This window comes from Mus musculus, chromosome 4, assembly GCF_000001635.26.
Source record: "Mus musculus strain C57BL/6J chromosome 4, GRCm38.p6 C57BL/6J".
NCBI classification, from domain to species: Eukaryota; Metazoa; Chordata; class Mammalia; order Rodentia; family Muridae; genus Mus; species Mus musculus.
This window is the reverse complement of record NC_000070.6, coordinates 144960618-144986805: the sequence shown is the minus strand read 5'-3', so window position 1 is coordinate 144986805 and position 26188 is coordinate 144960618. Positions and strand designations below refer to the sequence as shown.

Here is a 26188-nt window from a genome sequence, read left to right as displayed (position 1 = left end):
GACTCAGGGCTGTGCCAGAAGAGGGGGAATGGGAGCTGGATGCAGTAGACCCAAGCTGGTCAGCAGTGGGACTGTGTATTCTTTATTCAAATAAAGAAAGAGGCCAGTGACAGTGGCAGGCCCTGAAAGGAAGCCATCCTAATGCCTGGCTCACTGGGCCTGAAGATAGTGACTTAACAGCTAGCCATACAGATGACTATGAGAACAGTTCTACCACACAGTAGTTCCTTTTCCCCAGTGAAGATTACCTCATAACCTTTCTGCGAGCTCCTGGGTTTGGAAACATTTGCTTGTGTTTGGCTTTTTGTTGTTGTTGTTGTTGTTGTTGTGTTGTTGTTAACTAAGCTTGGATTCAGATTTGTTCTCACAGTGACTTTACACATCATGCCCAAGCCCTCCCTGCTCATGACCTACCAACCCGGACATGAGAACTTGAAATTTTATTTGTGTTTTAAAGAAGAAAAACTAGCTTTAGTTACTGACTCAACATTGTAGAAGAATGAGGAAGAGAACCTTTAATCTGCCTTTCACCTTTCTAAAGAATACACTCAAATCACCCGTCTGTGGGGAACCCCTCGTTTACAGAGCTCGTCCTCTCTCTGAGCTAGAGGCTGTGGGGTTTTCCTGTCTACGTCATATTGACATGAACATTAACTTGGAACATCACAGTGAGCTCTTGTAGGCCCTAGCACTAGGTACCAAATCCAGCCTATCCCTTGGTGTTTGGTAGACCACCAAGAGAGGACCGTAAAAATTGGGAGTAGTTTGCCCTCTGTGGAAAATCAGGGAGAGGGTAAGCATAACTCATGGGTATGTGGAGCCCACAACGGAGCTGCTCTACCTGCTCATTCTGGATGTATCTGTGGGGTCATAGATTGCGGACTAGAAAATAATAAATAAATTGGGAGTGGAAATAAAGTTTGAGAAAGGGCTCTAGAGGAGGCCACCTAGTCAAGGAATTACTGTCAAGGAATAAACTTTTTGGTGACATAGGGCACATTTCTTCCATTCTAAGTTGGCCTTCAGTTGGTGTGACTTCTAGAAGCTCAGGAGCAGGAGCCTGCCATCTTTCATTGGTTTGCCAGACTACCTTCATTTTCTTCAGAGAGATGCAGTGTTCACAGTCAGTTTTCCCCTCACTCCGCTGTTAAGCACTAAGGAAAGCTACTGTCTTGAAAGGAACAGGACACATGTCCACAAAGTTTCACATCTTTCCTTTGTTTCCCTAGTGGACTAGACAGAAGTACCCTAGGAAAATGAGATGATGCCCCTTAAACATCATAAAACCTCGTCTTTGCTTTGCAGCCCAGTGTAGGCCTCCACTGTTCCCCTCTCGCAAACCATTCACCATTCTGTTGCTTCTCTGCAGGCAGCCAGGCGCTGCTGAAGCCAAATGTTTTTTTCTCATGGTGTGTGCTGTTTGTGTGGAGGCAATAAATACACACATGTCTGAGTGAGGTGATATTCTCACTGATGTAGGGGGAATTGGCATGCAGGAGGCTAAGGCAGGCCAGCCAGTTCAGGGCCAGCTAGAGCTATATATAAGTTCAGGCCCCGCATGAGCTACGACATAGTAAGACCCTCACTCAAAGCAGATAAACCCAAATTTGTTAGCAGGTGTAGAGAGGTGGATATTATAGTTAGTGTGAAGTATATGTTATAGGAAAGCCCACAAATATCTGCAAGTTGGGAAGTGGGGTGAAAGGATAATCAAACCTTGTGTTGAAAGGAGGTAGGAAAGTGACCTCACCATCTCCCTTTAGAAGGGATGTCTGGTCTTCTACTTGCTATCCAGTGGCACTTCCAGAGTTTCTTAGGCAAAAGAACTATGGGAATGCTTGGGGAAGACATGTTATTGATCCGTCTAGACAGTGAAATGACAGCAGTTGTTTCACCAGGCCAGGAAACTAAAACACGCTATCTGGAAAAGTGCACCCAGCACCTTCCTGCGGACACCTTGTATATGGTGACCTGCTAGCATCCAAAGCTGAGCAGTTATAAAGTTCCTCTACAGTGGACCCATAGTGTCTGCCAACATCACCATCCCTGCTTTCAGGGAGAACTCAGGGGTCGGCACATTAGTAAGCCTAAACCTTGAAGGAGGAATTGAGCCTAAGCATAGTGGAGTATGTAAATATGTGCTGTAAATGAAGCCAACCCATTACCTAGTCCCTCATGCAAGTCACTGTGTCTTTATATAACTCCTGGAAACACAACCAAGACTTAAGCACCCTCATACCTAAATATTTGAAAATTGTCTGGGAGTAGGAGACTCACTCTCTGGCTTCCTACGAACTGTCACATGTATATACCTCCCCCCATGGCACCTTCTGGACCCACAGCCTGGCGAACTCAGCCTGACCTGTGTCCAGAAACACTTGCAATGATCTTAGCTCTGCAGATAGCCTGTGGCAAGTTCCAGGCTTCTGCTTCCAGGATCCTACCCAGACTTGCCCTACAGAGTACCTCTTCCCGGTCGGTCTGTCTCCACTAGCACCGGTTCTAAAGTGCTGATTCAGTGCGGCTGCCTGCTCCCCTCGTTGAGGTATGTCTAGAGAGGGATGTTTTGCTTCAGTGGGTTCCAGGAACAAATAATAGAAAGTACAGCAAGTGCACAGCTAAGGACAGACCCAGTACAGGCTTATCAGTCATCTGAAGTATGTGCTGTCTTTCCAAGACAAATATGGACTCCTGTTTCTAGGAAAACACCAAAAAGTATTTATCAATTATCCTGTCTATGGTTTGTGGAAAAAGACAACAGCAGCCGACCCTGAAAGCCATAGCAAAGCAGATTCCTTTAGGCAACCAACAGCCAAGGGCATGAGTTAGAGCTGCTGCTGTGGCCTGGGACTAGCTCCTTCCCGTGGCTGCTGCATTCCTTACTCTTTACCAGGGAGACTGAGCTCACTCCATAGGAACCTGGTAACATGGTAGGTTCACACTATAGCCTAGGCCCCTGCTGTGTTCTTCCTGAACCCACGGCATGTCCCCAGAGGGCTGACCCAAAGAGACCCTTAGCCAAATGGTGTGGGCCACGGGAAGCTTGTGATAATCATCCTAAAGAGCCATGGTGATCGGTAATCTATGCTCTCCAGCAGAAGCCCAACAGATAGGTAATGACATCCTATCACACAAAAAGTGAAATGGGGAGCTAAGGAAGTTAGCACATTGAACGTCATAATAATTTAGAGCCAAAAGATCGTAAAGTCCAGTCTGAATCCACAGTGGGCATGTCATATACCACACAGTCCTGCAGCAGCTGGATTCTGTCTATTAAGCAATGCCTTTTCAAACAAGGAAGGAAAATCCTTTTAACCATGACACTTTAACCTCTTCTTGTCCATTTGCCCTTCTAGGACCCAAGCCCAGAGGGTTCGGAAACCACGTTGCTGCACTGGTCCCCAGGGGCTGCTTCCTCGATATTCTGAGAGCCAAGCAGAAGGACAGGAACAGCTCTTCAAGCTAACGGACAACATCCAGGACGAGTTGTAAGTGGGGGGCTGTAAGAAACAGCCCATTGGTCTACTGTTTTGCCTTGTCTGTCTTTGAGAAATTTCTTTATGACCCAGGAGCTTCATGCTGATACAGCCCTTGGAAGAGACTAAAGAATGACTTGTCCTAAATGTCAGATTGTAAATGACCAGTACCAGAGGGAATGGCTCTCAGCCTGCTCCAAAGCAGACCTCCCTGTGTTGTCTCTGCGGTATCAGTCTCTGTAGTCAGTTCAGAGAGGCCGGGGCATGAGATAGTCTCAGTCTTAAGGGACTTTTGTCCCTTATATATATTTTGTTTTGTTTTGTTTTGTTTTGTTTTGTTTTGTTTTGTTTTGTTTTTTGAGACAGGGTTTCTCTATATAGCTCTGGCTGTCCTGGAACTCACTTTGTAGACCAGGCTGGCATCGAACTCAGAAATCCGCCTGCCTCTGCCTCCCGAGTGCTGGGATTAAAGGCGTGCACCACCACGCCCCATATATTTTTTTTTAACTTTACTGTTTGCTAGAGAATGCTAGCAAACTGAAACTAAGAAGCAAATTATTACCCATCGAATATCCTGGAAATGCAGTTTTCTTAATTATTTTGTTGCTCTTACACATTTTCAGTTAGTGAGATTATTCTTAGCTGACATGGTAACCATGGTAGTCTCTGGTGCTATTTTGTGGAAATTCTCCGAATGTAAGGTGCTGTGTGACCTGTGCTCTCTTGACCAGGTGTGAGATGACTGAATTTGGGGCGTAGAAATGTCCTAGTGTAACTTGTATCCTCTGAGGTGAAGCGAACTAGGGAAGATTCTGGCACTGTGGGTGTTGCTGACTGGTGGAAGCGTTCAGGGGAAGATTAGCTCCTGGGGGTGGCCTTCAGTGTCATTGCTTGAGACAATACCAGAGGCCTCAATTCCCATTTCATATCTTGTTTGAATGAGAACATAGAAAACGAAGTCTAGAATTTAGGAGATAGGATATGGCATCTTCTTAGGTGTATCCTGCCATGGTATCACTGGAGTATCTCTAAATAGTGCTGTGCACTTCTTCCCTTGAGCCTATTCTGCTACCAACACATGCTGTGCACCGAGAGGCTTCAACAACAGAAACTTAGATCTTCATTTCTGAACGCTGAGAGGGCTGAGACCTTCCTATAAACTGCACTATTGATGGGATTTTGAGCCTCAGACTCAAACCTAGAGAGTCATTTCTCAGCAAAACGGAACATAATATAGACTCTACTGGAGTGTCAGCCAGTGATAGCTAGGGTGTCCCACTCACTGGAGAACCCTCTGAACCTAGAAGTGCCTGGGGTTTAAATCACTCAATAAACTCAGCTGGAGAGCTGCAGGTCAACATTTGTGTTAACACATGTCCTACTTTCCATTTCCCATGAGGACTTAGGGATACTATCAAAGGATAAGTAAGGGGTGAGAGATGTAGCTAAGCTGGTAGAATGCTTGCTTAGCATGCACAGTGCCCCAGGTTCCATGTCTAGCACTGCATAAACCAAGAGTAGTAGCATTTGCACTCAGGAGATGGAGGCAGGAGGACCACAAGTTTAAAGTCAGCCTCAGCTACCTTCCACAGTCAGCCTGGCATCCCTGTCTCAAAAAGGAGGATGGGCTAAGTAAAATTACAGATCTTTGGGTGTTAAATCTTAAATTCTTTGTTAACCCACCTCTATTTGATCCAAACCATCTCTGGTTCTTTGAAACAAGATTCATTTGTAATAGAATGATAGAAGAACAGAAAAACACTCTGGACAAATTGTATAGTCCAGGCATCGTAGAGTTGCTGCCCACATGGTACACACCCTGGAAACAGGCCAGTGAGCTAAAATCTGCAGCCAGGAAGAAATCAGCAAAATGAGTTTCATAAAACACTTGAAGTTTCATGTGATCTGGGCACAGTTACTGCCTGAATTTTAACTTTGAAGATGAGGACCTTGTATCTCCACCCACGCTGAAGGTGGAGCCTAGCCAGTGGGTGGTGAGGGAGGCATGTGACCCCAGTCTTCCTGGGCATATAGGAGAGGTCACAAGGGACCCTGGCAGACGTGGCTCGGAGTGTCCTCTGTTATCAGCCTGTACTCAGGGTCATGTGAGTGGTCTAGTCATCCCTCTGCAGGAAGGGCGTACTCAGGAAAAACTCTGGTGCCGACTTCTACCTCTGACTTTTATCCTAGATTTGTAATTAAAAACATGTTTAAGGACCTAATTATTTGCATATTCCCCTCAGAGTTAACCCGTTAAAGGAGTCTTTAATACCTTGCTCTACTGTTCTAACTAAATGTTTCCACATTTTTTTCCACTTATACTCACTGTTTCACTTCTGGAAAATATTGTGTAATTACTTCCTGATGGAGTGAAAACCCCACAAAGTCCCCAGTGCCACAGCAGCGTCAACTTTGATCTCCCACATCAAGTTGTATTTAGTTTTGTGGGGTTTTTTTCCATTTAATTAAACAGTATTAAACAGATTGTCACTGACATCCAATTTAAGGTCTGCTAAGGCTTCATAGCAGGCTCATCAGTTCTGTGCACCTCTGCTACTTCCCATTCTCCTCAGTCCTAACCCAGGATCCTGTATGGTTAACTTTTCTGAACAATGCCTAGTTTGTGGCTAGGAGTCACCCTTTAGTTGTTTGTTTGTCTTTTATAAAGTATCTACTCGTTTCGAATATTTTATCAAGTTGGCCCATTCAGATTGCAGGCACAAAGGCGATCGATCACAAGACCAGATCCTTGGGTTCTTTCACTATTTAGACAGAAAGGAATATCTAGGAGGTGTGTGTGTGTGTGTGTGTGTGTGTGGTTTGTGAGTGTATGTATGTATTTTTAATACAGAAAATATAAAGAAAAAGCAAAGGCAACCTTGTAAACTTCAGGTTTTTCTCCTTGGGTGCTTGTCTCCTAGAGGCAGGGGAGGAGGGAATTTTGAAGAAGAGGATCCAGACTAAAGTAGCATGCTAAAAATGTCACCTTTCTCTTCTAATGAAACCAACTCATTTACATGGTTAGCAAAATCAAAAAGAATTCAGGAAATGAGTAATAGTGAAATCCCCTTTGTTCCCTCCGTCCTTCCTTCCTTTGCTGGAAATGGACCCCAGGGCCTTACATGACTAGATGGTCACTGTTTCTCTCAGCCACAGCCTAGCTCCAGCTTACACTGTCTCTAAGCCGGGAGCTAACCTGTCAGAAACATTTGACACCTGCAGACTTGTATCCAGCAGTTTACTCAGCTGCGCAGATAGAAGTCAATGGCTTGCTTGAAGTTCTGAGGGCAACACAGCCCCTGGTATCCCACACCCCATGTTGTACCTATGTGCAGTGGGGTTCCTCCTAGCATCCTTTCTCTATTGTCTTCTAAATCCTTGGCCAATACATTGTTTCACTGTGTGCCAGGTCAAGTACAACTTTACAACTTTGTGGTGTTCCTCAGCAAGTCCATAGTCTAGCAAGTCAAAGAGACTTGTTTGGGAGGGGAGGGAGATAACATAGGAGATAAACTGGGAGATGTTCACTGTTATTTCCCTTGTTGCCCACTGCCTGTAACATAGACAGTTACTGTTCTAACAGAAGTCTGAGCTACTTGCCATGGGCCTCTGGTGGTTAGTTTAGAAGAGAGGGCCTCTCTTTCCTCTTCTGGAAGGCCAGAACTTACCCTAGTGCTTGTGTGTGTTTGTCATCTTCCCTCTGTCCTCACAAGACAGATGGAGTGTCCCTCCTCTGTCACCTGAGAGGCTTTCCGTCAGCCCACCTGTGGGGCAGCAGCAGTGAAAAGTGGCTATCGGTAGACTCTGGAAAGCCAAAGTCCATGTGTCAGCCATGTCTTGGCTGCTCTGTTGGCTGGAGGTGGGGTGCAGAGCCTGTAGAGAGCTGGCCTGCAGGTGGGCAGCTACAGAGAAAAGGGGGGCTGGAGGAAAATATCAGAAGAATATAGAGCCAAGAGGCCTCTGCTTTGCCCCATGTTAATTCTTCACAGTGAGTGACAAGTTTGGGATCGGGATCAGGAGATGAAGGGTCTGCCCCAAGCAGTTTGAGTGAGTCTTTGATGTGGTTTCCAGATTTGGGGTGTGTGGGAGGGTGTCAAGCAGACTGACAGCAGTGGTGGTGATGGGACCCAAAACCTTGGGTAATGGGTTGCAGAGGAAGCCTCAGGGAAAGTGGGGAAACAGCCATTGGCTATCATTGCCCAGTTTTCTCTCTTCTCCCAACCCTGGCCTTGGTTCTGATCTGCTTTTGGTTTGAAGGCATTGGGACAGTGAATGCTGTGAACAGCAGCAACCCCAGGGCATGAGCAGGGCTCCTAGGCCCAGAGTGAAGATACAGGTAGTGAGGGCTACTGTATTGCGCTTGTTCTGTCCCAACATGGATCTTCTCCGTTAACCTTAACTGAAGGAGTTGGTAGGCAGCACCATCTCCGTCAGAGATGAAGGAACTGAGTCACCAAGCTGCAAGAGTCTCAAACTTGTGGACTCTCCTTTCTAGCCTAGCCAAGATTTCCTTTACCATGCTACCTGACTTATAGAAGCACCCCTGGCTCAGAGCCACAATTCCTCCTTATTTCCTGGCCTTTGAGAGGACTTGAGCCATTTGTAGCCTCCTAGAAGGGGGTTGGGATGTATGCTCAGGTTCAGCCCCTGTGCCCTTTGGTATAAAGGCATCTTCCTGGGTGGCACCAAGGCTCCTCAGAGGAGGATGGAGCACTAATGAGAGGCTAGAGATCCAGTCTCTCCTGGGTGGTGTAATCCGTGTGTCTGCTTTCACCCTGCCTCCTGGCCTCTTTTTGAGTCTCCTTAGAGATTTCCAGACAGCCTTCATGGCCCACCTGTGCTCTAGAGCAAAGCTGTTTTTGTGTGTTCAACTCATTTTCCATTTAGTTCCAGCTGGCCCTGAGATGCTCTCTATTCTTTCTGTCTTTCCTTCTGTCTCTCCATGTCCTTTCCTCCTCCCTTCTCCTCATACAGTAACGCTGCCCCTGACTCTGAGTGTGGGGCATAAGAAGGCTGTGCTAAGCCTGCTAGATCATGGAGAGCGGCTGAGCACTTCTAATTTTGGCAGTGAGACTTTACAAGTCTACATTCTCAGCATTGCCAACCAGTTAAATGAGAACAGCAAACCCCAATTTTTGTCATGGGAGCCATAATTAAAATGACGACTGGAACAACGTGGGTTCTTAGCAAGTCCTCATGGGTGGCTGACTCCGTGGTGGGTACTCAGGAAGTCGTGTACAATGGACCACACTGGTGCTTAGAGTGCCACTGAAGCCAGAATGCTTAGCAAGAAGCAGAAAGAGTCCTCTGACAGTGCTTTGATGGGCCAAGGTGTTGAAAGGTCAGCAGCAGTCAGGAGCCAAGGTATTTGGGGAAGCTTTGAGGGCGAGGATGGTGACTCAGTGTGGGGCATAGGAAGGAGAGTGAAGGATACTCTAGAGAGGTGCAGAGGAAAGTGAGGGTCAGCCATGCTTGGGTCGGACAGGCAAGTCCCTGGCTGCCAGCAAATTGGCCCTGTCCTGCCCTCAATGACGCTACCCTTTCTGATGATTTTGTGCTCCGTGACCCTGGACTAAGACTACCCTAGACCTGGATCCATGGCAGTTCCAGATAGAGCCTTGGCTCTGAGAAAACACAATTTAAAACCCCAAGGTACACAGCCAGCCTATTGTCAGTCAGCTCTTGGTATGCTGGCCATCACTCCGTGTGTCCTTACTGTCCCTGATGGCCAGCCACACTGGGAAAAGCCAGCATAAGATACAGGCGGCCACCAAGCTAAGGTGGTCACTGGCTTTCAAGGTGACTACTCCTGGTTCAGCAGCTGAGCAGAGAGTAGTCCTGCATGAATTTCCACACCAGTCTGTGAGCTTTGCTGCAAGTACTCCAGGACTCAGGCTTCTCTCAGTTTTTCAAATCTAAGCTGTTTCTGAGTGGCCTGTAAGCTTTAGAAGTGATGACTACAGTTCTGAGAGTTCAGTGGAATCACAAGCCCCATGACCCTGGCCATACTGAACAGGGGTCAGGTGACCTCTCATCAGGGTAGTCAGAGCAAAGAAAGAAGCAAATGCTATTGTTTTCGGTCTGGCAGACTTGTCCACCTCACTATCTCTACCCCTGCTGTCTCTCCTCATGGTCTATCTGGTCTGTCATATGTCCTGTCAGCAAAGCATTGTTTCCATTTTCTCTGACTCATAAACTATCCAAAAGTTCACAGAGCACCCCACAAAGCCCATATCAAAACAGGATTTTTTTTTTTCTGTTTGAAACTCATAGCAAATATTACTTGTTAGTGTTGATGAGCACCCTACAGCAGAGAGCTATGAGCTATGAACAGCAGCTCCTAAGGCCATGTCTTTTCTAATACAAACTTACAGATGAGGAACCTGAGTCCCAGAGTAATAAAACCATGCACATGCACAGTGAGGGGTGGTAATTGGGAAGCCTGTGGAAACCTAGGCCTCAGACCCTAGACCTGAGCAGGCCCCTGCCCTTAGAGTATCGAGGGACGGCCTGGCCCTGACATGGAGCAGCTCGGTATCCAGAATTCTCTCTCCCATGCAGCTTCATAGCCGTGGAGAACATTGATAGCTACTGCGTGCTCATCTCCTCTAAAGCTGTGTACTTTCTGAAGAGCGGGGACTACGTAGACCGAGAGGCCATTTTCCTCGAGGTCAAATATGATGACCTCTACCACTGTCTTGTCTCCAAAGACCATGGGAAGGTGTATGTGCAAGTAACTAAGAAAGCTGCAAATTCTAGCAGTGGTGTGTCCATCCCAGGTCCATCCCACCAGAAGCCAATGGTGAGTATAGCAGCTTCTTGCCACTCATGTGGACAAACCCTGCTCTACCCCTGCTTTCCTCTGAGGACTCCAATGGGAGGTTTGAACTGCACTGTCTCGATTACCTATCAACACAACACAGTGACATGATTCACAGAGTTTTCGTGTGTCCCTGAAACATGGTACTACGTGCTGGCACCCTGAGTCCAGCACAGGGCACATGCTGCACTGTTTTCCTGGTATCAGAAAAACCACGATCTTTTGATCTATGAAAAGAAGTAGTATGAAGTACATTCAATAGATATTTGTAAATAAAAATGGTATTCATCTCTGTAGGGTAGGAGGTATTATGTCAGATGCACTCAAAAGTTTCCAGCATGTACTTCCCGAACAGTGCTGTTAGAGACAGAGGGGCCAGGGCAAGTGATTCCTTCAGGCCACATAGCTTGGGCTCAGACCTCAGACTGTGGCACAAGCTAGGGCTCAGACCTCATTGACCTATCTGACCCCATCACTTGTGTCTAGTCCAAAGATCTTGCTCTGCTGAGCTGGCCCTTCTACCACACTACTTCTGCACTACTTCTGAGCCCACAGCAGAGCAATTGTGAGGAAGCAGCTCCATCTCTAGTCACAGCTGCAGGCATTGGTCCTGCTGCTGCTGCATCCCCACAGCTTTGTCCTTTTGACTGACTGTGTTCATCTTGGCTCTTCCTATAGACCAGAAAAGAGCCATGTTGCCTGGATTTCTCCCCAGGAGCACTTCCACCTTCTCTAGTCTCTCAGGGATGAACTGGAATGGGTTTGAGCTTGTCAGCCCCTCCTGGGGTCAGTGACTTAAGTCAGAGAGTTGGGTGGCTGCAAGTTAATGACCCAAAGTGTGCATTTTCCACCAGCTGTGCCTATCCACCCCGGCTCCCCTTTCAAGGCAGGCTAGCAGTGAAGCACTCTGGGTAAGAAAGCCTTTAGGCACATACTTGCTGATTCTTTACGTGCTCAGCCACCAGCAAGCTTTGAACTTGAATAAGGGGTTTAGTCAATTGTCCTGCCTTACCCCTGAATGGAAGCTCATCAGTTATGGGTAGTGAAAGGCTGCCTGCAGTAACCTGAGACATAAACTAAAAGCTTGGATCAGAGTGAACCAGTCACAGGTCCCTGAGAATCTCTTTATCTTGGATGTTAGATGGGAACTTCTTTGGGGTGGCTGTCCTCTGCCCATGCCCTGTGGTTGTGCTTGGCTGCCTAACCTCAGGGCAATGTGTTCATTCTTGTCTTCTCCGTAGGTGCATGTGAAATCTGAGGTCCTTGCTGTCAAGTTATCACAAGAAATAAACTATGCAAAGAGCCTCTACTATGAACAGCAACTTATGTTAAGACTCAGTGAGAATCAAGAGCAGTTGGAGCTGGACTCCTGAGGACACCCGGCTGCTGGAGAGAGATGCTCCAGGCAGAAGCCCAACTCAGAGGGCTGAAGCCCAGACTCGGCTCCTGTTAGAAGGGAAGCCAGAAGAGGTTTTGGGGGGAAAATATCAAGGAACAAGGGGAAAGAAATTCTCACAGGGAAAAATGTAAACAGAAACCATATTAGTTTGTGGGGCAGGGAGTTTCTTTAGATTGTGGGGAAATAATTTTTAAAAGTATTGATGGAATAACGTTTTAAAATGTATTAAGATGGATCTAATTTTTAGAATGCCCTGTATTTTGTTAACATGTATATATGTACAACTGTGTGTTTGTAAATACATAGAAACTTCTGAGCAGGGCTGTGCTGTTGTGAAGGTTTGTTACCTGTACAGTAATGTAAAGTTGGACTGGCCCTTCTACCACACTACTTCTGCACGCCTCTTGCAGGAAGTCCCTGTGAGAAAACGTTCTTGGGAAGTAGAAGGGTGCATTGTTTGAGTTGCAGCTGCAGTCAGTGCTCAAGGGTGAGTCTTTAGTCACCTAAAGGGAAGCAGAAGCAGAGCCACCATGGAAAGTACTAGAGGCCAGCATGGTGCCCACCTTTGTTCCCATTTGGCTTTCTTCAACCACTCTACCCAACTGGGAGGTCAAACGTTAGTTGCTAAGTGTGTGCTCACACACCAAGGCCATCCAGGTTTTCTTCATGCTGCTTGTGATTAAGAAGTGTGAAGCATTGGTGGGTTCTCTTGACATAAATGGAAAAAAGTCCCATTTCCCACTGTGTTCTGTTTAGTAAAACCATGTCACAGCATTGTAGCCCCCTGAGAAACGGATGAGAAGGGAGAAAGTTATAGAGAAGGGTGTGCATGGGAGCCAGGGGCTTCCTGGGTTTCACTTTGGTGTTTCCCCTTTTTAGAAGGAGTAAGCAAATTGGAGGTGGAGGGTGGGCCTCACCTTATACTACAATCAAACCTTGTAGTTTGGGGTGTTTTGTTTGTTTGTTTTGTATTGTATTGTTTTTAAACAAGTCTAGCCAATTTCCACAATTGTGTCATACACGTAGCTGAGATCCAGGGTGACCCAATGGGTGTGTTTTGGTATTTATAACTCTAATCCTTCCAAGACACAAACATAGGGGATCTGTTCTCCAAGGCCCACCCCCAATCCGTGTGTGTGTGTGTGTGTGTGTGTGTGTGTGTGTGTGTGTGTGTGTGTTTATGTATGTGTTTGTGTGTGTCTCTCTCTGAGTTTGTGCATGCACCAAGGTACATAAGCACTGATAGGCAAGGGCAATCTTAAAGGAGCACTTTAGATACATAAATGTTTTCAGGGAGTTACCTTCTTGACCTCCTAGTTTGCCATCTTTCTTGGAGTAGACTGGACTGCACTTTTTGTGGGTTGGGTCTTTGGTTGGGATTTGTTGCTCCCTAAGGAGGGCATGATGTTGTCAGTGCCCTTGTTGGAGACTCACAGCTGAGGGGGAGGACTTAGTTCCTCATGGTCTTCCTCAACAACCTGGGCCCCCATACCCACCCAAGTCTGACCTCTGGCCTTACTTTCAGTAACCCACTACCTGAGATGTTGGTCTCTCATAGAGCAGGCTTCAGAAGCATGGCTTATGTGTGTCCCCTGCCACGTGCTGGGACAGTCCCTAACCATTAGAAGGAACTAGTGTTGCTAAGGGAAGTCTATGCTGCCTTGAACCCCTTAAACTGGGTTTCTCAGTCTGCAGCTGGTGCTTCAGGAGGACCCAGGGAGAATCAGACACCCTCTCCCAGCTCCTTTCTAATTTAATCAGCTCTTTAAATAACTGTCCATCTTCTGCAATGACACAGCCCCTTCCTATGATATTTGGCCTTAGAAGGAGCAGGTATTAAAATGGGTTTTGGAGACCAGATGGGGTAAGACTTCGGGGTGAAGGGAGATCAACTTTGAGTTCTCAGTTATCCCAGCCAAAAAGCCCGCATGCCAGGCCTGGGAAATACTCCAGATGCCTTCACCATTGCTTCCTGGCTTGCCAGGACAAAGTCCAACGATCCAGAAGAAACAGGCCTCGCCAGTGCTCCTGTTTCCGCTTAAGTTGGTATTCACCATGTGTCAGAGACTCTGCTGGGGCAATTTCATACTGCCTCAAATACAGCTCTTCTGGAAGAAGTTAGCAGATGAAGGGAAGCTGGCTGGAGAGACATTTGAAGCCACTCTGGTTCTTAGATCACATTGGAAAACCAGAAGGAGAGCATCCTTTTCCAGACCCCCATGGAGGAGGCGTAGAGGCAGCCTCTGTGTCAGCCCCCAACTGTTCGGTGGGGCGCACATCCCACCTCAGTGTTCTAAAGGATCCAGGGCCACTTTGTCTTCAAGTGTCATTTGTGCCTCAAAAAATAAAAGATATAAAAAGCATCATAGCTTCTCAGTGAGCAGAAAATAAAATATCCAGTTCTTCACTATGTATACACAGACTGTGCAAACTCCATACCCCAGAGTTCACACGTTCTATAAAATAAAATACCTTGTTGATTTCCTACAGGTTTGGTTTCTTTCTCCTGATCTTCCTGCTCCTCCTCCTCCTCCTCCTCTTTCTCCTCTCCTCCCCTTCTTCCTCCTTTGTGTTGCTAGAGCTCTAGAATCCTCACCAGTGACAAGACATCACACATAGTACAGCCTTGGCAGTCAGGGGCTGCCAAGTGGCAGTCACCACTGGAGACTGGACATACCTGGAATGAGCAGACAGAAGAGGCTTTGCCCTCCAGTGTCTGTGTGCTAGATGCTGTTCACTACCACCACCCCAGGGCTGTTGGGCTGAGCCGGCAGGGTAGAGGTCATCACTTAGTGTTCAGACAAATGAAAAGGAGGCAGAGCAGGCCCATTTAGAGACAAGTGATCCATGAGGGTGTGGATCCGTGTAGGTTTCAGAGTTATACTAGCAAATGCTTCTAATAAACCAGGAGGACCACATTCACACCTCAGAATCAGGAGCAGTGGAGCAGTTGTGGTGGGGGTTGGGGCTGAAAGCTGGGTAAGAGGGAAAAGGTTCAGGGGTAAATGGAGTGAAACCAGAGATACCACATACTCACCTCTAGAGTATTTGGCCATGGTAGAAGGTAGTTAATACCTGGTACCTCAAGCGGGAAAGGTGGCTAGGGGCAGGGAATCACACCTATATATTCCCAGCTACCCACACTGGGTTCTGAGGGTCCCTGGAGCCCAGGCATTTCTAGGCCAGCAACATAGCAAGGGAAAAAAAAAAACATAGGGTAAGTTAAGGGTGGTCATATGTGAGAGAAGAAGGGTGGACATTTGACCACTGTGTTCTAGGGACATGAGCTGATTATGACAGGGCAGGAGATAGAGATACAGAAAGATGTGACTTCACCGTATAGGAGAGTCAATTTGTCAATATTGTGGTTTATCATTAGGAACAGTCGCTGTTGAAGTATAGCAAATACTTTCAGTATCATTTTTATGGACATACTGGTTTTATTCCTTTAATTTTTTATTTAACATTTGAATTACATGTATTTATTTTATGTGTATGTGTGTGAGTGAGAGAGACAGACAAACAGACAGACCAACAGACATGTGGGTACTGGGGATTGAACTCGGGCCATCAGGCTTGGCTGCAAGTGCCTTTATCTGCTGAGCCATTTTGCCAACTCACCTTTCATTTTTTAAAACTTATATATTATGTGAGTAGATTTCCTGACATAGCCCACCCTTAATCCCTGGAATGACTCTCCTTACAGTATGTGTTAACTTGTTAGTCTTGCGATATGTCTTGCTTCTTTTGCTGCTATTTTGAGTCTTTGTATCTATAAAGTAAGAAATATCTTTGGTTGCCTTAGCTGTCCACATTCTTCTGGTTTGTCTTACTTAAATTACAGTAGGGTTTCCTGTTCTGCTTTTTGACAGTTAGATGAGCGTGTGCATTTTGCATCAGTTCCTTTAATCACTGTCACACTGTCTGCCAATTGGGGTATTTCAGATTTTCTACTTCTTAGGTCAGCTTTGGCAACATTTTTTAAAAGCATTATTTAGTTCTCTTAAGCCATTTTGTTATCATACAGTTGTGTGGATTCTCAGAGCTTATTTTAATGGCTTTTGTGTTTTCTCATTCTAAATCCTACATACTTCCACAGCTTGGTTTAAGACTATTGTACTTTTTAAAATAACTGCTCTGAAATTCCCTTCTCTTTGCTGCTTTTTTTTTTCTCTTGATTCATTTCGATTTGTGTTACTCCTCTTTGCTTTCTAAGGTAGGTTCAGCCATGCCCTGGTATCCATGGGGACAGCATCCCCATCCCCATGCATTCCACATGCTCAGATGCTCAAGGTCTTGATGGTACATGTACTTGCATATTGAGGTGATTAAAGCACATCAGCTTGAATGGATCTGGAATCACCTAGGAGACAAACTTCTCTGCATGTCTGTGAGGATGTTTCTGGTTTACCTGAGGAGGGAAGATGTACTATGAATGCAGACAGTATGAGCCCATGAGCTGGAATCCCAGACCACCACCACCACCCCCTGCCCGCCGGAAGAAAAAACAAGAAACAAAGAAAGAAGGGGGGGAGCGAGGGAGGGAGGGAGAGAGAGAGAGAGAGAGAGAGAGAGAGAGAGAGAGAGAGAGAGAGAGAGAGAGAGAAAGAAAGAAAAAAAAGGAAAGAAAGGAGAGAGGGGGAGGGAGGGAAAGAAAGAGAAAGAAAAGGAAGGAAGGGAGGGAGGGAGGAAGGAAGGAAGGAAGGAAGGAAGGAAGGAAGGAAGGAAGGAAGGAAGGAAGGAAGGAAGGAAGGAAGAAAAAAAAGCCAACTGAACAACTGAACAACAGCATTCATCTTTCTCCATTTTCTGACTGTGGATGCAACAGGACCTGCTGCCTCATAGTCCTGCCACCATGTCTTCCCATCATGGTGAACCAAACCATTGAACTGTGAGTATAAATAAACCCTTCTTAAGTTGTCTTTGTGTTGGGTGTTTTGTTACAGCAATGAGAAAAGACCCTGCCATAGAAAATTCATCCTAGCAGTGTGCTGCTGCTGTGAAAAAACCCTATTGGTATGATTCTTCGGTATTTAGGACTGGTTTGTGGGAGGTATGTGCAAGAGTTTCGATTGAAGCCAGAGAAGCCCTATATGATTCTGTATATGAGTACACCACTGCTCTCTTCAGACACACCAGCAGAGGGCATTAGATCCCATTACAGATGGTTGTGAGCCACCGTGTGGTTGCTGGGAATTGAACTCAGGACCTCTGGAAGAGCAGTCGGTGATCTTAACCATTGAGCCATCTCTCCAGCCCGCCCTATGTGATTCTGTAAGCAGAACTTAATGGAACATTCTGGCGGGAGTGTGGAAAACCAGAGTGCTGATAAAAATGTGCACAGTGGAGGCCGGGATCACAAGGTATTACAGTGAGACAGGGATTTTATTAGGGACCAGCCTAGATGTCATTCGTGTCACCTTCTGGCTAAGGACCTGGCTCTATTTCTGCCCTCCACCTAAGGATTTGAGTGAGGCTGAATACAGTTTTAATGCACTAATTTCTTTCTCATAGGAAGTCACAAGAGAGCTAGCATCCAAACTGTGGCACAGTTACTGCTACTGCTCTTGTATAGGTTTCTGCCGGCACAGTACAACCAGTGGAGCAGACAGGTGTAAAAATGTTCAGTTTTGTGACAAGGCAGTACCTTAGTGACTGTTCTATCGCTGTGAAAAGCCGACTTACAAAGGGAAGCATTTAACTGAAGACTTGACGTTCAGGGGTTGTGTCATAACCATCCAGGCAGGAAGCGTGGCATCAGGCAGGCATGGTGCTGGAGAAGTAGCTGAGGGAAGCATCCCATCTTGGATGCATGCCCAAGGCAGAGAGAAAGGAGACTAGGCCTGGTATGCACTTTTTACATCTCAAACTCACCCCAGTGACACACCTCCTCTCACGAGGCTACCCCTTCCAATTCTTCTCAAAACTAGGGACTGACTAAGCATTCAAATATATGAGCCTTTCGGAGCCACTTTGCATTCCTGCCACCACAGGATGTAAACAAGTAAATCAAAGTTGCTGATAAGGGCGGTGCAGAGAAAACGGCTATAATTGTTACAGGAATGAGTTCACTTGGAGAGGGGAAGGACTTTATTGTGGGACACCAGGAAAGGTGCCTCACTGAGACTCCCAACCTGTCAGAATCACGAATGCATTTGAAAGGAGAACGTGAACAGAGAATTCCACTGTGGGACTTTACTGCTGCAAAGCCGGGCACGTGTTTCCCAAGCTCAGCCACCACAGTGCACAGAGGCCCCACAGCCATGGGGGAAAGGGCCACACGGTATCTTGAGCTACCCGGAGAACTTGATAGTATCACCCACACAGTATTCATTTTACAGGAATAGAAAAATTTATGAATTACAGGGTTGTAAAGACTTGCACCGATGTTTCTGAAAGCCACGTAGCCTAAGAAGTGTGTTACTTGCAGGGTTGGAAGCCCTGCAAGGAGGCTGTGAAACACCATTGTGTGACTCTGTGAAGGAAAAGCCTAAAGTGTAAGGGAGATGCCTGGGTGGTAGGGATGCCAGGTCCATGAGATGCCTGCCAAGGAAAGGAACAAGGTTACCGAAGGCTGTTGGAGTCCAGCTGATACCACCAGGAGTTCTAAGTGCAGGTCATAAAGCTGTAGGATTTGGTGTTTGCCTGGCTGAGTTCTGATCTTGCTTTGGTCCAGTCTCCTAGCTATGCCTTTTTGGAATAGGAATGTGAGCTGTTCACCATTATATATTAGTAGTATATAAAATCTTGCAACTCTTATTTTATAGGACTAATAGCTAAGTGATTCACTGAGTTCCAGAAGAAACCCTGCAGTAACACTTTTGGTCAATATAGAAACTTAAGATTTTTAGGGACTTTGAGAGATGGACTAAATGCATTTTGTGTTATGGAATTGACTTTAGAGACTTTAGAGAGCAGAAGTGCAGCACTGTGCCTAACAGTGACATGTTTGGGGATATCAGGGTGACAAGGCGTGAACTTGTGATGGTGGGTCTTCAGTGTCAACTTATCTGGCTTTGGAATCACTCAGGACACAGCTCTGCCCATGTCAATCAGGAGTTTCCAAAGAGCCTTAACTGAGGAGGGAGATTCACCCTGACTATAGGTGGCACCATCCCACGGAGAGAGAAGGAAAAGACCAGCTAAGCACATACATCCAGCTCTCTGCATAGACTTGGTGGCCAGCTATCACACACTGCTGCCATGCCTTCTTATTATGACAGAAGAGGTAATGAATAGAGAAAATTGATAAAGAGAGTGGGGTAAACCCTTCCTCTCTTAAATCCCTCTTGTCAAAGAGTAATTAATATACATATAAACTACACACATCTTCCTGCATACCTTAGCTTATCCCTAGCTTACTTATAAGACCTAATTGTTGCATATTGTTTCCACCAAATTTCCATGTTACTCTCCAAGATTGTATTTGAATGGGTCAGTATATATTCATACAAGCAGAGCACACATGTGGAAGTCAAAGACTCCTTATGGGAGTTGGTGTTCTCTTTTCACCATGAGGGGCCAGGGGCTTTAACTCTAGTCTTTATATGGGGTAGCAAGAGCCTTTATCCACTGAGGCACTTCACCTGCCTGCCCATTGCTTCCCAAATCAGAGTAACTGGTCACTCTCATATGACTGGATGTGTTAACATTCTGTCTTAGTTAGAGTTTTACTGCTGTGAACAGACACAATGACCAAGACAACTCTTATAAGGACAACATTTAATTGGGGCTGGCTTACAGGTTCAGAGATTCAGTCCATTATCACCAAGGCAGAAACATGGCAGTGTCCACACAGGCATGGTACAGGAGGAGTTGAGAGTTCTACATCTTCATCTGAAAATTGCTAGCAGAATACTCACTTCTAGGCCAGTAGGATGAGGGTCTTAAAGCCCATACCCACTCAACAGAACCACACCTAATACTGTCACTCCCTGGGCTGAGCATATACAAAACATAACACATTTCTTTGTGGCAGGAAGGGGAGTTAAACTGGAAAGGAGGTGACTCCTCAGTGATGTAGCTGCCACTGAGTTGGACAGGAATCTCCTGCAACAGAGTTCCTGAGCCACAAACCATACTGTGAAGGGTGTTTTAATGACATGACTGCCTGAGTCACCTCTTATTCTTATAGGGTTACCTCTCACTTATGCTCATATGAGTAACCCCAGAATACTGACTGGCTTCCCAAGCTGAACTTGGATGGAGTTGTTTCTTTGGTGCTGGTCTCGGGTGAAGAGACGTTTCTTTGTATCTCCCCAGGAAGTCACATGATGCTAATGCAATAATGTATTTAAATAATCATCAAGACCATGGTAATGTCATAGAAAGCAAGTTGGTTCACTTTTAGGCACAGTTCTCCTCCCAAATAAGTCCCCTTCCCTCTACCAGCATGGAATCCGCAGGTATAATGTATAGAAACAGGCAAGATCAAGTGTTTTGTTTCATTATCTCTTTCACCTTGCTTCTCAAGCAACATTGGTGTTTTAAGGTTATAAATTCTTTTGAGAACATGCTTGTGTTGTTTTGAAAACTTGGTGTTTTTGAAAATTTTTATTGTGATATCACAATTCATGTTTTGAAGACATTAAGAATGTATTGTGATGTAACAATGGAACATTAAGATGTGACAGTGGAGCATTCTGATGTCAGAATCAGCACTGTGTTGTCATAATGTACCATTGTAATGCCATCATGAAGCATTGTGATGTCTCCTTGGAGCATTGTGATGTCACACTAATGAATTCTGATGACCCAGTGATGGACCAGTGGAACACTATAGAGTCACAGTTGAGAATTGTGATGTCACAGTGGAGCATTTATAGTATCACAATGTGGCTTTGAGAAGGAGTGGAAAGGAGAGAAGGTCCTGAGCAGGAAGAAAGACATGGTCGACAGGGCTGAACAACACCAGACTGTCAAGGACATGTGGTTGGGTTCAGTGACATGGAGGATGTTGCCTCTAAGAAAAGTTTCACTGGTATTTGAGGAGTAGAAATCACAATAAAGAGAGTGAAGTTGGCCCATGAGATGGCTCATCTGGTCAAAGCACTTACTTGCTGTGCAGGCATGGTGACCAAGTTGGATTTTGGGGGGGCTGGTGAAATGGCTCAGTGGGTAAGAGCACCCGACTGCTCTTCCAAAGGTCCAGAGTTCAAATCCCAGCAACCACATGGTGGTTCACAACCATCCGTAAGAAAATCTGACTCCCTCTTCTGGTGTGTCTGAAGACAGCTACAGTGTACTTACATATAATAATAAATAAATCTTTTAAAAAAATTCTTAAAAAAAAAAGTTGGATTTTTGGAACCCACATAAATAAAAGTGGAGAGAGAGAATGAAGGTGTCTTCTGACTTCCACACACTCACCATGGCACATGTGTGTGTATACACAGAGAGAGAGAGAGAGAGAGAGAGAAAGAAAGAGAGAGAGAGAGATCATAATACACATTACACAAATACCATAATTATAAAAATTTTAAATTAAGAAAAACCAGTAAATCAATTAAAAGGGAGATAAAGTAATATTGATTGACAGGTCAAATGATGTGATATGGTAATCAGAGAATAATTGGTCTTTGATGGTGACGTCATAAGGGCAGTCTTCAGAGCCTAGGTGTGGGCAGATGGGCAAGCATGTGGCCTAGACATGGACCATACAGGGACAAGCTGTTATAGCTTGCTGTTATCACCCTGCCCTTGGCAGTTCTAAACAAAGCCTGCAGACTATGGAGACAGAGCACTCCTCTGGTGGCTTTCTATTCCACCAAGTTTTAATCATACACGTGTAAGCTTCAGTTTAGCACATCTGCATTATATATCCTTTACTATGCCTTGTGTTCCACATGGAAGCAAACTCCAAGGACTCACAGTTATGTGTGGGAGGTGTCCAGCACAGTAGAGTCTCACACACCTGGTGTGCAGGAGATCTCAGGGCCAGGGCTTCCTCTCCAACCCTCAGCATGCAGCTCAAGACTCCAGTCCTTGGGACAGGCTCCCGATACCAGGCTCTCCACGTGGAGCTTTTGCTGTTGATGGTTGCTGAGAAACTGAGAGATGCTTCTTCAGTGGCTTATCCACTCGTAGGATGTCTGTGCTCCTGTAAGCAACCATAATAAAACTCAGTGGCTCAAAGAAGAGAAAGAAAAGACAAGGAAGTAGAGTGCAGGCAAGAGAGGAGTAGGAGGGGATCATCAGGGATGAGAGGGGGACAACAGAGGGTGATGAGGTGCACATGATCAAAATACATCATACACATGAACGACATGTCACAGTGAAACCCATTATTATGAGTTAATTACTACGAATTATTATTCGTGTATAATAATTAAAAAGAGTGGGGAATACTCTAGCCCTCATTTCTAGCATATTCCTGCATTTAATCAGACTAATAAGCCATGGCAGATGATGGTTCAAAAGACGAATGAAAATGCTTGTCTGACTGCATCCTCGTGTGTGGCCACTTATAATCTCTTTGGTTTAAAAGTATTTGACACTGAAGCAATGCAGGCCAGGACACACTTCTGTGTTTTTTGTAAATGCAAACTTTAGTTCATACATGAAATATAAAAAAGATAAGTGCAGTGTCAGGCCTATAATGCTGTTACTTGGGAGGCTGAGGCAAGACGACTGAAATTTCAAAGCCAGCTTAAACGAGACAGCAAACAAAGTCAGAAGAGAAGGAAGGAGTGGGGGAGGGAGAGAAGTAAGTTACATTAGTAATGTGCTCCAGTTTCATTCTGTTTCTATGATAAAACACTGCACTTCTAGATCACAGTCTGCCATTGAGGGAAATCAGGGCAGGAACCTGAAGGGAGCCTGCTTGCTATTCCGTGCAGCATTGCCTCTGACCAGGGAACTCACTCTTCTCACATGAAGAACAGCAGGAACGGTGGGGGACGCTGCTTGCTGACTGATTCACAGGCTCATGCTTAACTCCTTCTCTATGCAGTTCAGGACCACATGCCCAGTGAATGGCTCTGCCCACAGCGGGCTGTGCCCTCCTATACCAATTAACAGTAAAAAAATACCCCACAAATGTGTCCCCAGGCCAATATGATCTGAACAATCCCTTAAATAAGATACTCAGGTGGCCCTAACGAGGCATGCTATAACTTAGTAATAGGTGAAATCTGTGTGTGTTTCTGTGTATATCTACATGTTGTCTTGTGTATATGTGACTGTGTGTATGTATGTGTGTGTGTACGCACATTGCAATGACTAAGGTGTATATTCTGTATGAGTGTATGAAGTCAACAATTACAATCTGAGGGTGTTTAAGATCTGGCTCTTTTGCAAAAGCCAAGCCTGCCTCATCTGAACTCTTCCATTCCATGAGGGCATCACTCTACTGTCTGTGGCACCCACTCTCCCTTTAGTGTCAGGCCCTGTGGCCAAGCTTCCTGGTCTGTCAGACGATCCCTTTATCTCAGATTTGCCGTCATCAGGCTCACTGTAGACACACATCTCTTCCTTTACCAGCTTTTAAGAACTAGTGCCAGACAGTTTGAGCATCCTTCAGGCTCCCAGTGCTAGCATCTGTTGACTCCTCTCACCTTGAGGTCACTAAACTTTTGTCCAATTCTTGAGAATTGCCTCTTTAAAAGAGCTTTTTTTCTCAGACTCCTCTCACCTTGAGGTCACTAAACTTTTGTCCAATTCTTGAGAATTGCCTCTTTAAAAGAGCTTTTTTTCTTTCTTTCTTTCTTTCTTTCTTTCTTTCTTTCTTTCTTTCTTTCTTTCTTTCTTTCTTTCTTTCTTTCTTTCTTTCTTTCTTTCTTTCTTTCTTTTCTTCCTTCCTTCCTTCCTTCCTTTCTTCCTCTCTCTGTCTCTCCCTCCCTCCCTCCCCCCCTCTCCCTTCCTTCCTTCCTTTCTTTCTTTCTTCCTTTCTTTTCCTCCTTTCATCACAAAATTTTAAAAATTCACTGTTTATATGTTCCAGGCTACAGGTTCCTTTTCAGACTGTGTGCCTCAGCTCCTAATTGCTGGGATCCTAATGTTACCTCTTGAAGATGTGGGACAGTATTAAATCCTCTTACAAGTTACTGCAGGATTCTAGCAAACCTGCTTGATATAGTGCAGTAACCAAATTAACTAAAACATTAAGGACTTTAAAAATACATGTAAAGTTCACAAAAGGACTAGTAATGTCTGTCTTATACTATAATACCTTTTTTTTTTTTTTTGCTGACATGATTATATATTTTAAAAGTTCAGGAGCCATTGGGGTGACTCAACAGCTAAAGGTGTGTGTCATCAAGCCTGATAAAGTAAATTCAGTCCTTGGAACCCATATGGTAGAAGGGGAGAATTGACTCCCATAAATTTTCTTCTGACCTCTGCATGTGTTCTTAAGTATGTACATATGCATACAAAATAAAGTGAACAAAATCTGGCAGCTTAAATAAAGAGCATTTTTAAACTAAATTTGTAATTAATTTAAAGGCTATCCATGAAATCCCCCCAAGCTGGCTCCATTTGTGGATCCTGTCAAACATTTAGAGGCAGACTGGTGTCAGTTCTGTATAGGTTCACAGAGGAGAGAGAAGGCAATTTCAGCTCATTTTACTCTGACACCAGAACAAAATGAAGACTGTATAAGTAAAGAAAACTAAAAACACAGGTAGTAGAGGTGGTGGCAGACACCTTTAATTTCAGCACTCGGGAGACAGAGGCAGGCAGATCTCTGTGAGTTTGAGGCCATCTTAGTCTACAGAGTGAATTCTAGGACATCTAAGGCTACACAGGAAAACCCTGTTTCTAAAAACCAAAAATAGGAAGAAAAAGAAAGACACAGGGGTTGTGGAATATCATCAAAATTTAGAGATCATTTCAGACATGCAGCATAATGGACTTACTCATTTTTATTTTTGTATAACTATGTGTTTGTTTGAGTATATGCCACTTGTGTTTAGGTGTTCACAGAGGCCAGAAGAGGGCATCATCAGGTCCACTGGGGCTGGAGTTAGAGAAAATTGTGAGCTGTCTGATGTGGGTGCTGAGAACCGAACTCAGATCTTCTGTAAGAACAAGTATTCTTAACTATTGAGCCCTCCATCTCTCTAGCCCAAATGCAACTTAATTAAAAATAAGGAAACAGTTGGACAGACACTTCATGGAAGAGTCAAACAGGGTTAATGAGATGACTCAGCAGATAAAGGCACTTGCTGCTGACCCAGTGACCTGAATTTCAGCCTCTGAATCCACAGGATGGAAAGAGAGAACATACCCTGCCAAGTATCCTCTGACCTACACACAGTGGTGCATGCAAGTCTCTCAAGTACCCTTTAACCTACACACAGTGCACAAGCACGGCTCCCTAAATGAATAGGTTCAAGAAAGCTGTCAAAAGAATTACACAAACCGCCCATGGTTTCTGAAAGATATCTCGTGCCACTCAAGGAAATGCAAATTTAAATTACAAACACTATTGCACCGGTAGAATGATTAACATGAAAACATCCGACAATAACAAGTGTTGACAAGGGTGTGGAATACCTGGCATCCTCGTCCATTGCTGGTGGGGATGTAAAATTACCCTAGAAAACAACTTGGCAATGTGTCAAAGCATTAGACATGTACTTACCTTGTGACCCATTAGTCCTAATCCTTGGCATCTACTCAAGAGGAAGGAAAATGTGTCCACATGGAGACACATACACAAATATTCACCCACAATAGCCGCAAACTGGAAACAAAGCACATGTCCATCACTGGGGAAGGAGTCAACAAACCATAGGACAACATAGTATTGCTGCACTATTCCACCATCAAAATAAGCCCGACACCCACACTTGCGTTGACCAATTCCACTATGGTTTCCATCCTAACTTTCCAAAGTCAACCAAGTCAGTGGTGTGCAAGATGTGGGAACAGGATTAACAAACAGGGACAAGTATGGAAATAGTGGGGACAAAGGACAGGAAGGTGAGGTTACACTCAGACAGAGAAAAGATATTTGGGGTAAGGATTAGCCTAAGCTTTAAGTGTGTGTGACTGGGAGAGAAAAGAGCAAAGTGGGAAGAGGATTTGGAAACAAAGGATGGAAGGAGGGCTTGTCCCAGACTGACAAACCAGACATAGGGCAAGCTCAGAGGTTTATTTTGGTCATTTACAGCAGGAAGGCTGGTGGTAGGGAGAGTAACAAGGTACATTCTGGACACCTTGAACATGAGGCCTGTAGAATGTCCAAGGACAAGAGGCTTGGAGTCACTCCCTCAGAGAATTAATTCTGATTAAACAGACAGGAATGGAAGGCAGTGCACCAAGAGAGCAGATTGAGTTCAGCTAGAGGAGTTGGAAACAAGAAAGATCCCCGGGGAAAAAGAGCACAGGCGCCTGTGGGAAGGGCAGGGGTGCCTGCTCCACCCACCCTGAGGTCAGGTTGTGCAAGATTGGACCAGATTAGGAAACTAGGCCGTAGGTGACCTGCTCCCTGAAAGTTCTGGGAGCCCTGGCCAGAAGCCAGCCTGGTTTTGAAATAGGTTTCAAAGG

General features: G+C 45.2%; 1 protein-coding gene and 1 long non-coding RNA gene across 12 annotated transcripts in view; one reads left to right on the top strand and one right to left on the bottom strand.

Annotated features, from left to right (window-relative positions):
• Nucleotides 1-26188, top strand: part of Vps13d (vacuolar protein sorting 13D) — a 323993-nt gene that overhangs the window by 208232 nt on the left and 89573 nt on the right. For 5 of the 11 annotated variants that reach the window (XR_003954929.1, XR_003954931.1, XR_881424.3 and 2 more), the window contains exon 68: nt 3357-3488. Coding sequence is in view for 5 of the 11 variants with exons in the window: in NM_001276465.1 (NP_001263394.1) it covers nt 3357-3488; nt 10038-10278; nt 11538-11669 (505 nt within the window). In the remaining 6 variants the exon portion in view is untranslated. Of the gene's footprint in view, nt 1-3356; nt 3489-10037; nt 10279-11537; nt 14185-26188 lie in introns of those variants that run through there. The other 6 variants (XM_006538805.3, XM_011250235.2, XM_006538804.3 and 3 more) reach the window with 3 other exon arrangements.
• Nucleotides 21213-23453, bottom strand: Gm36317. Its single transcript, XR_390931.2, has 2 exons — nt 23328-23453; nt 21213-23250 (listed from the first exon to the last, which is right to left on the bottom strand). It is a non-coding gene; the product is annotated as a predicted gene, 36317 (long non-coding RNA).